This window comes from Thunnus thynnus, chromosome 5, assembly GCF_963924715.1.
Source record: "Thunnus thynnus chromosome 5, fThuThy2.1, whole genome shotgun sequence".
Lineage (NCBI taxonomy): Eukaryota > Metazoa > Chordata > Actinopteri > Scombriformes > Scombridae > Thunnus > Thunnus thynnus.
Window position 1 is genome coordinate 6,314,997 of NC_089521.1, and position 13,052 is coordinate 6,328,048.

The following is a 13,052-nucleotide window of genomic DNA, read 5'->3' on the forward strand; positions in this document are numbered from 1 at the left end:
GGTGTCCTGTTATACAGTTTCAATGCACATGCATAGTATTTATGTAGCCATGATGTAATGCTGAACATGTTAGTAAACAGTTGCCTATTTACACATCATATCGGCACACGCAAAGTAACATTAGCTTCTGTGCTGAGTTGTGTTTCTGGCTACTGAATGAATGTAGGTCCAATATTCACTCTCCTTTTAGCTCTGTTGTGGTCTCTACTAACTGAAATATCTTGAGCTTCTAAATGTTCCACTATATTCACCACTGAGTTACTTACCTGTCTGCCTGCTGTGCATCTGGTATGTTTAGTAGAACACTTTTGCTGAAAACAGATACCTGCTGCTGCTGAAAACAAGGTTGATGGGAGCTGTAAGAGTGAATCATGGCAGTAAAGTTGTGGGCTGTAAAACCAAAACAGTAAGCTGAAAGATGCTAAAATGTTTCGCAGCCTAGCTGAGGGGAACTCTAGAATCGGGTGATACTTCTGTGTGTTCATCATATCATTGTTAATAAAAAATTGCAACAAGTCCTCCAAATTAAACAACCAAAAAAGGTGTTTGACCATGCACTCCAGAAAGACACATAGGAGCTTTTTCTAATCTGGCGCTCTTATCGGCTGTAATTGGCAGGACATCATTTGTCCGTGCTTTCTAAATCAGTTGCAAATTGTTAAAAAATTGTTTTATGATGTGACAGTGCTGTGCTTAAGGTCTGGTTAGGTTTAGGCACAAAAACCACTTGGTTAGATTTAGGGAAAGATCATGGTTTGGGTTAAAATGATAACTTTGTTAAGGTTAGAGAAACATGTGATGTGGGTTTAAGTTACTACTTCCTTCAATGTGACATTTGTGGTTGGAAACAGGAAACAAACAAGGGCCTTCTGTAGGGCTGTGTGATGTGGCGATATATATTGTGTGGTGATAGAAAAGCATCTATTGTTTCATATTATGCTCTATCGTGTATTTCTTTTGTCGCAAATCACACTCTTCATTTGGACGACGCCTTGCATTCCTCCAGCACAGATGCAGGCAGGAAATTTGCATGAAGATAACACTAACAAACATGGAGGAGAGTGACATGGATCAAGGTAATTCCAAACAGGAGAAGGACTCCGACCAGCAAAGACAAAACAAGGTACTCGTACCTAGAAGAGTCGCTACTTCTGTCACATGGATGTGGCTTTGGTATGAAAAGTCTGACTGACTGGTCCCCACAACAGGCTCAAACACCACTAATGTCTTTTACCACCTATCCAAAAATCATGTCAAACAGTACGGAGAGAGTCTACAGATGAGAGCCACAAAAGTACAGTCAAGTGCTCAAAACAAACCCCAGACTCAGACATTTTGCCCACGGCCCCCTTTTTCTTAATTGAATGTATGCTTGAATGAAAATGTACACAAAGGTTTTAAATAAAAAGAAAAATAATCAAATATGAGTAAGTACCTTTTATTTGTTGAGTATATAATTCAAAATGTAATAAGAAATAGTTCTTTCCATTTGGTAATTTTATATAAACAATTTATTGGTTGAATTTACAGAAAATGTGCTATATCGTGATATGTATCGTTATCTGGATATGAAAGGACCTATATCAGGATATGGGATTTTGGTCATATTGCACAGCCCTAGTCTCCTGTGGCAAAGTCCGCTCAAGTCCACTGTTGGGCTACAGCATCCACCCAACCCGCTGCCTCCAAATGAGGATATTTGTCAATTTATGTAGATGCCATCTCAACTGCGCCCCTGCTTGGGGTCATAATTACTACGCTACTAGTTCAGATGGCATCTGTCACTCAAATGTAACTATGTCGTATTTTGGGCGACTGATATTACGACCTATTGTGTGGCTTTAATAATCATAACGTCTTCCAATAATGTGACTTCATCATTTTGGTTTAAAATCTTTTTAAAGCAAAGTTTGTTAGATGCAAATGCTGAAATGTAATTGTACCCACAGAAATATTTAGTTTCAAAAGCAGACAACTCTCAATCACTTAAATCTAATATCTACCAACTTCAGGTTTGACAACCTCTGTAGATGGTAGCTAGCGCATTTTGTTTATGTATTCAGACTATAGAGTAAAAACATCTTGATAACATTGCTGTTTCATGGCGAAGCTGTCAAATATTCTTGGATTACTTTAATAATGGTGAATCACCCACATAATTCCCCTCCTTTCTCCATCTTCAAAGCATCATCCAGTTTTCAACAGCTTCATGTTATGAGGAAGATTTTCAGCTGAAAGGTTTTCATAGTTCTACCTTGTTTTGACTTTTATCTTGTGCGAACATGACATGTCTCTATACATGAGTTCCTCAGGGTGCATCCGAGTGTGTATGTCCATGTGAGTGTGTATGTGTGAGTGTTGAAGAGAGTGTGTTTGTCTGTTTCCTCCCCAGGTCACCAAGGTCCTTCTGGTAGATCTGATGAGCTCAGCCCAAATCTGTTCTTTAATCTCCAGAAACTCCTGAAAAGTCTTTCAGTGTCTGGAAACCACCTGGAGCTAAAAGAGACAGAGAGAGGGAGAGAGATGAGAGAAGAATGAGGCACAATGTTTTCCAATCTAAGTTTTGCTGTCCTGTTGATCACTTCTCAAGTTTATACTTAACATTTCTCCTCTCGCTCCATCACTGCCCTGCGGCCGTCTGTTCATCACATTTTCACCTCACATCGACCTTCAGCTCAATCTTCCCATCAGTATTCTGGTGCTGTTAACTGGGAGGACTCCAGGAGGAGGAAGAGGTCACCAGTCGTCTGCTTGCTCAGTGACAACACAAGTCTAACTGTGAAAGGAGTTTGACAACTGGATCTTAACTCTTCGCTCTTGACACAGCCACAGACAGAGACAGGCTTTTTGTATTGATCACAGGACTAGATTATTTCAAGTACACTCAGCTGTCAGAGACAACTGCTGTCATGGTATTTGCTGGCAAGTCATGTTAGCTTTTAAGAAATGAATTCAAGCTGATATAAATGGATTCTTTCTGTATTGCCGCCAGTGGGGCCTAAAGACTGATTGTCAGTCTGATAGTTTAATACCTTGACAACTACTGGCCTAAAATTTGGATGGAGATTTATGCTTTTAGAGAATAATTGCTAATGACTTTTCTTGTGACCTCCTGATCTTTTGTGTGGCACCACATCAAACAGTGATTAACAGTGACCATCAGTCTAAGGCCTTTTATCCACCCTCCACCCCAAACAACAACACGTCTAGATATGCAACTTATGGCCACAACCAAAAGTAAAAGTCAGACTAAAGGTACTCACATTACAGAACAGTATACTGAGTTAACTACATTTTTATCGATGCTAGTTGCGTGTCTATTGCGATAGCAACATTGGTCTGTTGACTGTTTCGATTGTTCCACTACTTTAGTCCACACTGAAATAACTCAACAACAATGTTTTGACATGAAATTATACAGACATTCAAGGTCCCAACAGGATGAATCCTAGTAAGTTTGGTGATCCATTGACGTTACCTCTAGTCCCACCATATAGCTTGAAGACATTTTTTTGGTTTTTAGTGGAGTCTGGACAACTCTTGGATACATTTTCATGAACTACTGTACAGATATCCATTGTTCCCAGAGGATGAATCCTAATGGTTTTGGTGATCTTCTGACATTTCATGTAGTGCCACCAGCAGGTCAAAGTTTTCACTAATCCAGTGAAATATCTCAATATCTACTGGATGGATTGGCACAAAATTTGGTACAAAACATTCATTGTTCTCAGATGATGTATCCTACTTTGTCGGTCCCCTGACATTTCCTCTAGTACCAACATGTTCAGATTTGTGGTTTATAGTGAAATGTCTCGGCAAGCATTGGATGGATTGCCATAAAATTTTGTACAGAAATTCATGTCCCTGTCAGGATGTGATGCAGCTGTGGTGACATCTTAACTTTTCAGCTAGCAACATCATCAGGTCAAAATTTGTGTAATATTTTGGTTTATGATTAATTACCAGAAAAACGAATGTTGTTTGTAGTTTTTGTGATAGCATATGATAGCACACTAAACTAAGATTGTAAACATGATAAAGTGTACCTGCTAAATACCTTCATGTTAGCATTGTCTTGACATTGATGACCGTTGTGCCCAAGCAGTGAGTACAGCCACACAGAGCTGCAAGCATGACTGTAGACTCTTAGTCATGTTATGTCTTGTTTGGGAGTATAAATCTAATGCCAAAAATGCTATGACAAGTTTTTTTGTCATTTTTGTGTGAAAAGATGCATCTGTGCACAAAACCATTGATTAAAGCAGGTAGTACATTATCAACATGAAGCACATTAACAGATGTCTTACACCAACACACACAAACAACTACAGCTTAAAATTTAAGAAATAGGTTTCCAACAAACTCATTCAGATACAGAGAAACCACTTTATGAAATTCATGTTTTCATAGAGGGACTGATTCTTCATCAGTTAACAATCTCACAGTGAACATCAAAATCACTCTGCACATTTTCACTTCAGTTACTGTCCATTCCTGCTGACTTATGTTTGGTTTATTTGTATCATATTTTCGCCTACAAATTATTTTTTGTATATGTGAAAATAAAAAGCGTATAAATAAGCCGGATTAACTGATTTGTGTTTCCTACTAACGTGAAGTGAATTTCCTCCACTTACTCCTGATGTTTATTATTGGAGTCAGGAGCACTTGACATGATTGCATGAACAGTTGTATATGTTGGACCGCCACACATGAATCCAAACAGCACGCTAAGGATTCAGCGTGGAGTGCTGTCCAGCCCTCCAGGGTACACAAAAGAGAAGTCAGCAGACATCTCATTGAGATGTGGAATATATACAATGCATGATGCCATTGGAAGTATGATTAATAAGGTACTTGAACAGAAAGAGGCGTAGGAGAACAGAGAATAAGAAAAAAAGAAAAAAGAAAAAATCAGTCAACAGCAGAATGGCAGGTTGGAAGCAGATGAAAAAATGTAGATTTGGATGCATTAATATACTAACTGTTGCAAGATTTGTTTGTGTTCTGTTATGTGTCCTCCCTGAACGAAACTTTTGTCATACAATAGCAAAAAGTATAATATATTTTGCACAACATCTTATAGGCATTTTCTTTAACTCTTGCTGCAAAGCATTTACAGTGTAGAATGTGTCAGGGATATACTGCAGCCACAGCAGCTCCATGGGTGTGCTATTTGACAGAACAGTGAGAGAGACAGGCTGTCTCCAGAGAAAAGCAGGACTGAGTGTGCTTACCCGATGTGAGAATCCAGATCTAAAGGGAGAAACTTGGTGCTGAATCCAACAGTCAGACGGGAAGTGTTAAAGGAAAGAGCTGTGATTAAATCTCACTGTTGGAGAGGATGTCTAGGGGAAAAGCTGTCGACTAGATGCAGCCCTCTGTGAATTAGGTTAAGGTCTGTCTTTCCTGATGGGCATTCTTGAATTGTCAGTTTATTATGTGATCATATAGTCAACTACAGGATACAATATGGACACCCAAAATGGTGAAATAAGGGAAACAAAATGAGTATTTACACAAGTCACAATCCAGGCACAAGTAGGGGACAAATTACTCGTCCAGTAGTCTCAGCGTTAGTGGTTCAATACTGGCTCCTTATATCAGTACTTTTAGCCATGCTAGTGGGGATGGTGATGTCAGTCAACTATGAAATGTATTGCTATGAAATTTTGTATAGACATAGAAAATTTTGTATAGATGTCTTTCTCAGGAGTTGGTGGAGACCCAAACAGAGTTAGCTCTGAAGGAGAGTGAATGTTAGAGCTTCTATAAAATTTACTTAAAAACTATCAAGGGCAGCTCAATAATAGTCTCTATATTTCACTTTTGTTTTTCAATTTCATGCCTAAGCAGTCAACCCATGTTGCAGGGTATATTGCACTATTCAGTCTGTGTAAGATTTATAGGAGCAATATAACCAATAACTCCTACTTATTGTCACCAGTCCCTCCTCTGTCTCCGCAGTCAGTGTTGCTCAGCTCCTGGGCCAAATTATCCATGTATCGCATCGGGCGAGTGCCCGGGGATACCAGCCAGTTTGCTGTGCTGGGGGGCACCAATGTGAAAAAAAAGAAAAACGTAAATAGTTTTCGTGGTCGGAAATGGCAGATACGTTTATAAAGCACCTGATTAAGCTTTTATTCAGCATTATTCTTATTAATAAGAAGATGAATAATAAGAATGAGAAAACAATTGAAAAAGTAGCCACTGTTGTGTGTCTTTCAGCACCACGGAGGCGTTGAGAGAAGGAGGGAGAGACGCTGTTTATTTCAGTAACAACAGTAGTAACTATAGTTATTGCTGATAGAACATATGTTCAAAGACCATTTTGCTAATCCACCCTGCTATGAGGAACAAGTACACCTTCATATTCCTGAGTGCTGCAGTTCATACATTAGCTTTATTTTCTTTTTTACAAAGGCGAGAAGGAGAATCAAGTCCTTTTATAAATGTTGTATCTGCCGTTTCTGACCAGGAAAAAAACAAAAAATGCCTTTTCATTTCTGGGTTTTGAAATGAAAATCAAATCACTATTTTGTTTTCATTCCTTTAATTTCTTTTTCTGAAAACAATATAACAACAAAACAACCATAATTTCTAATAGCCTGCGCATTGCAATACATTTTCTCAATGTGCCATTCCCTATGCCTTCACATCACCTCACCTGGTGCGCTATGATCATTCAGCTGTTGAAATGGTTGCTTGCAACAGTGGTTATTGGGCTTGTATTATTTGGTATGTGTGTGTAATGATTTTTTTAGACATACTCTGTAATGGCTTTGCATGTAGTCCTCATACAGGCCATTTATGATGGAAATAATGATATTAAGCATGAAGTGTCGCATTGGGATGTGAGTTGCATTCAGATTTGAACATCAGTGTAAGGGCTACTATGGCATTTGTAGGCCAATCTCTATCTGTGGTGTCAGATTTTTTGGTTGTGTCTTACATTTTTCTGTAGTATGTGTGTTGAGCCTGTACTTTAGCAATAAGTTCATATAGATCTATGGTCTTTATAGCCACAGTGTGGTCACCCTAGGGCACCACACTGTGTTAATCCAGGCCATCTCAGCTCACTTTCATTACCCAGTTTTATGTGTCTCTACTGTATGAGGCAGATTGAACACCCTGTCGCTGTTATGCTAAGACTGCTTTTAAAATAATGTTAGTTACATTATTGAGAAATAGCATTAATACATTTATAGTCACAATGTCTAAAGTACAATTTTTCCAATTTTATGCATTCTGACTGCAAAGCTTGATCATGTTTAGTCATTAATCTGGGCTTTTCAGTAATAAAGGTTGGACTGTCTGCTGTCCTAAGACTTTGCTCCTACAAAAGATAACAGTTCTGAAATGTAATTTGGGGTCTGGTGATTAATTGCTTTGAAAATGATGAATAGAATTTTCAAATCAAGTTTAAGATTACCTGAGTCACAGTAAGATATGTAGCTGCAGTGAATCTTGTATCCAGTGAATCTCTTCTTTTAGTTCTAGTTCTAAGTCTGTCTTCAGCATTTTGACCATACTGCAGATGCATGTGGTTTTCTGGCAGAGGCAAGAAAATAGTTACAGCAGTCAATGTGAAATGAGATGTATGGCTTTATCCAGACATGATTTGCTGTTGGTGATATGTCTTCATTTATACATTTGTTTTTAATTTGCTTCTCACTGTGGAGCAGTTTTTCCTAAACAAGGGGTGGGTTGCAAAATCACTTCATATAGTGGCTCTGCTTCACATCAGCATCTGCTCCTATTGGCGACTGTTTGTTACCAGGACATGTTATACACGTTTTTTCAACTTTGTGTGCATAACAGGCCTGTCAATGTCCTGTCTGAGTGTTTGCAAAATCTTTTTTTAATTCCAAAGCAGAATTTAGGGAGTTGAAATGTAGGTGAGGTGCGTTATAATTTTTTAGACACACTTGAGGCAATGTCGGTCTATTGGTCAGTCCACCACTTTGGTTCCCAAAGAAATATCTACTAAAGATCATAAAAATAAAAATTTTCCCGAGGTGAGGGTCCAGACTAAGAGCACTTGACCTCAATGAAGTAGCATTCCAGGCACATAGGAACCTCATCCGGAGGGGGACCGGAGCACCCTCCTAGGGCTGGGTGGGGAACTTGACGTTGAGCATCTGGTGGCCGGCCCATGGGGCCCAGTTGGGCACAGCCCGAAAAAGTAACACCACCTGCAGGGCTAAAAACTGGCGTCAGGTGCATTACCAGATAGGCAGCGGACAGGAGCAGGGAACTGGGCATGCTGATCCCAGGTATCATAAGCTAGCTATAGAGACGTGGAACATCACCTCCCTAGTGGGGAAGGAGCTGGAGATAGTATGGGTGGTAGAGCGGTACCGACTAGATATAGTTGGGCTTGCCTCTGCGCACAGTGTAGGCTCCGGAGAGATACTCTTGGAGAGGGGCTGTACTCTCTTCTTTTCCGGAGTTGCCCAGGATGTGAGGCACCAGGCGGGTGTTGAAGCTCTCCCTGCGGAAGGAGAGGGTCTTCCTCCTGGGGAAAGCTTATGCCAGGGTGCTGGAAAGGATGCTCTAGCCGACTGTCACACCGCATATACAGGGGGTACAATGCTGATTCCGTCCTGGCCTTGGAACAGTGGACCAGCTCTTCACTCTGGCAGGGATACTTGAGGGGTCATGGGAGTTTGCACATTCCTCAGTGCACCTTGTGGGGGTGCTGCAGGAGTATGGGGTACCAAGGCCATTCTTGTGAGCCATTGGGTTCTTATATAACTACAGTGAGAGTTGTGTTGTGCATTCTCAGCAGTAAGCCAGACTTGTTCTCAGTGGGTGTTGGGCTTCACCAGGGTTGACCCTTGTCACCGATTCTGTTTGTGATTTTCATGGACAGAATCTCAAGGTGCAGCCAGGGGAGGTGAGTGTCTGGTGTGGGGACTTCAGGATTGCTTCTCTACCTTTTGCAGATGATGTGGTCATGCTGGTTTCAACACACCATGACCTCCAGCAGGCACTGGACAATTTGCAGCTGAATGTGAAGAGGTCAGGATGAGAGTCAGCATCTCCAAGTCTGAGGCCATGGTCCCCTGCTAGAAAAAGGTGGACTGCTCCATCCAGGTTGAGAGTGAGTTACTGCCCCAAGTGAAGGAGTTCAGGTATCTCAGGGTTCACGAATGAGGGTAAGATGGAGCATGAGGTCGACAGGCAGTTGGTGCAGCATCAGCAGTAATGCGGGCGTTGTACCGGATTGTTGTGGTGAAGAAGGAGCTGAGCCAGAAGGCAAAGCTCTCAATTTACCAGTCCATCTACGTTCCAATCCTTACCTATGGTCACAAGCTTTCGGTAGTGACTGAAAGAATGAGATCGTGGATACAAGCTGTCGAACTGAGTTTCCTCCAAAGGGTGTCTGGACTCAGCCTTATGCCATGTCAAGACAGCAAGTGTAGTGTAAGCAGCACATCAACAGAGCAGCAGCATCAGCAGTGAGTGCTCCGTCTGTGTTTCTATACTGCAGGTGTTCAGGTGCAGTGTTGAGCATAGGTCACCCACGTGTAGGAAGCGCTCAAGAGCCCAATTCACAATGACTGTAGTTACGGGCGTAAAATTGAAGAAAACAGACTTGAAGCATAAATAAACACTTCAGATCGCAGTTACGCCCATGAGATGCAGCTGAGACGTGAGCCTGCATGGAACCGGTGCAGACAGCTGCACGGATTACAATGAGAGTGACTTGCATATGAAAAATGCATCTCACACACACTTGCTGTCTAGACACAAGGGTAGAGAGATCCTCGGAGATCAAGGGGGAGCTCGGAGTAGAATCACTGCTCCTTCGAGTTGAAAGGAACCAGCTGAGATGGTTTGGGCCTCCTGGACGCCTCCCTTTGGAGGTGTTCCGGGCACATCCAACTGGTAGGAGACCTCGGGGCAGACCTTGAACATGCTGGAAGAATTACATATCTCTTCTGGCCTGGAAATGCCCTGGGATCCCCCAGTAGGAGCTTGAGGGCATTGGTGGGGTGAAGGATGTTTGGGTTTCCTTACTCAGTCTGATGCTACCACAACCCGGTCCTGGATAAGCAGCTGAGAATGGATGGATGGATGGATGGATGGATGGATGGATGGATGGATAATGTAAAAATTATGCATTAATGAGTTTGGGTTCCTGGGGCACACTAATTTTAAATTTTGAAAATAAATTAAAAAAAACAAACAACAGAAACAACACCCAGTTTTCTATCAGGCAAAGCAGATTCTCTTTTTTTGCATTGATAATAATTCATATGAAGGGTTAAAAATCACTGCTTTAGAGATGTAAGTTTTAGTTTGCAACACATTTTTAAACATCCAACTGTTAAGAACAGCACAGTAGTGTAAGGCAGTATCGTAGGTGCCAACTTACTGAACTATTCAGAGGAAGTGTAAAATACTGGGAGGGTTTGCAACACTACAGCAATGGAATATAAAACTATTGCAAAAGTATTGTAAAAGTATTGCAAGGCCAGACTTCTGCTGACAATTTTTTACCTGCTTTGTTAACTCAAGATTTCCATACAATCGGCATCACACACAGTTTTACAGATCTCTGTGCAATATGAGAAATGCATTTCATTTTTACTCAAGAAGAATGTAAATGGTATTGGAATAACAACCTACTTTCATTGGGACAGTTTCATTCTCCAACAATATTAGCTCATAAGTTAGAATTTGGCTCTGTCCACAGTGTGTGTAAAGATCTATGTTCCTGCTTCCGACTGTAATTCCAGCTATCCGGCCTCTCTCTTCTTTATGTCTGTGGGCATGATTGCTCTGTTACATTTCATATTGCAGCAGTGGGATTGTGTCATGAGGTTCAGAGAATACGGCGCTGTTTCTGTGAAAAGATGTGTACTCTGTGTCCATTATGAAACCTCAGGGAACCCATTACCTTCCCCTCTCGCTGAGGATTACATGGATCAGATATTGGGAAAAAAAACTACAGTATTATCCATCTAATGCCCTCTTTGCACCCCTCTCACTGTTCAAATTTCTCTCCCTTTCTTTTCTTTCATAATTTTATATTTCCCTCTCTCTGTACAACTCTCTCTGTCTCTCCAGGGCGAGCATTGTCCAGAAGAGAATCATCTATTTCCAGGATGAAGGATCTCTCACCATTCGGCTGTGTGAGAAAGGTAATGACAGCTGCCCGTCATCTTCTCCTCTCCCTCGCTGGCTGCTCATTTTTTCATCCTTGACCACTCATCATGGTGTCATTATCCCTTCCTCTATCTGTCTTTTTTTTTTTTTTTTCATTTTTCGGAGCAGAACAGCTCCCAGTCTTTCATACCATATTTTAAAAAATATGAAGCCAACAGGGAAAGCAGGGAAAGCTGCGAGGACAGTGAATCGCAGATCTCATGGGAGTCTGTGTGGAATTTAAATATTCCTTTGTATTTCACCACAGAGTCACTCCATAGCTTTTATGTTACCTGTGATTTCACCGCAGAGAAAAATGCCACACCAGATTTGGAAAGCTGCCGGCTCCCCAAATAAACACTAAACTCTTGTGAGACAGAGAGGCGACAGGACTCTTAGCTTTGATGCACACGTTTATTTGTACAATAAAAAACAAGAGTCTGGACTAATGGTTTTTCAAACTTAATCTCAGGGGAATTTTACTTTTCATAAAATCTTCCTCTCCCCACTGAAATCTAATTTTCCAGGCTATTATGCAAGCCAATCAAGCCACCCCGTTTCAATTTGCTGACAAAAGTTAGGTGCCTTCGATGTTTGACTCATCCTGCTATAACTTAGATGTTAAGTGATTATTTCTTCTGAATAATTTGGTGACTCATAAATATCCAAGTACTCCCCTTCACCTATCTTTGCAAAGCATTGGTCAAGGGCAATATCTGAATATTTATAAGTCTGCGTCAAGGCTAATGTATTATTTAAATACCAGTTTATTCCAGGGATATAATTTTGTGACATTCTGACTGGTTCCAAATTGTACTCGTTCATCTGGTATTTATGCAGGTGTGCATCTGTGTCAAAGCTCGCACACTGGCTGATCTGTTTGTCTCGTGGTTCCTGAATTGTGTTTTCTATATTTTATTAGGTTGTTTATCCATTTTACCCTTATATCTTTACATGTGAGCTCTTGTGTGTATTGTCATGGTCATGTCCTGTTGCCCTGCAGAGCGTGTGTTTGGTGAGGCTACAGAAGCTCCTGCCATTGAGTGCTGCGCCTGTGGAACAGCCAAGTATAGACTCACTTTCTACGGCAACTGGTCGGAGAAAGTGCATCCCAAAGATTACCCCAGTGAGTTCAAATCACAGACACCCACTCATGCATGCATGTATACTGTGTGTGTGTGTATATATATATAATGACAGAATGACACATACAAACATTTTCTGATGGGAAGCCCCATATCGGCAGTAACTGGCAGGACAATAACATTTACCTGTGCCTTCCAAAACTGTTAGAAATCACTGTTGAAGTGTATGACCTCCTCCCTACATGAACTTTGTCACTCTAAAATAATGACTTCTGCTCCCTTTGCTCCCTTCATAATTTCTATGGCCGCTAGAGGGGTTCTATCACTTGAACGTAAATTTATGTTGTTTTGGGGCACCTGCATAAACAACTGATCCTGAGGACAGTCTCCCTTTAAATCTTTAAGATGTGGGCATAAAAGCGTGATACTGTCGCATCACAAATAGTTGAGAAGCCAATCCTGGTCCAGTATTCTACTTACACACAAGTGTGATGTGGAAACTTGAAGCCTGCAGTGCACATACAGTGAATAGATTTTTCAGTGAAGTGGGAGACATGTTAAACTTTTGAAACTAAAAATATTTGATACTGGGTTTGAAGGAGAAGGAGTCGATAAATTAAAAAAAAAAAAAAAAAAAAAAAAAAAATTTTGACTAGGTAATTCAACTTTTTTGTGGAAAACCCATATCAGACACAAATTATTATTCAAAACATTGTTATTTCTATATATCCTAAAACATGTCAGGACATTGATAACTTGATCAATTGATCAGAAAAATTTTAAATTGTTGTTATACAATCTATTATG

General features: G+C 40.7%; 1 protein-coding gene across 3 annotated transcripts in view; it reads left to right on the forward strand.

Moving 5' to 3' along the window:
• Positions 1–13,052, forward strand: part of spon1b (spondin 1b) — a 97,367-nt gene that overhangs the window by 23,018 nt on the left and 61,297 nt on the right. For all 3 annotated transcript variants that reach the window (XM_067588892.1, XM_067588893.1, XM_067588894.1), the window contains 2 exons: positions 11,083–11,156; positions 12,164–12,286. In XM_067588892.1, the coding sequence (XP_067444993.1) occupies positions 11,083–11,156; positions 12,164–12,286 (197 nt within the window). The remainder of the gene's footprint in view (positions 1–11,082; positions 11,157–12,163; positions 12,287–13,052) is intronic.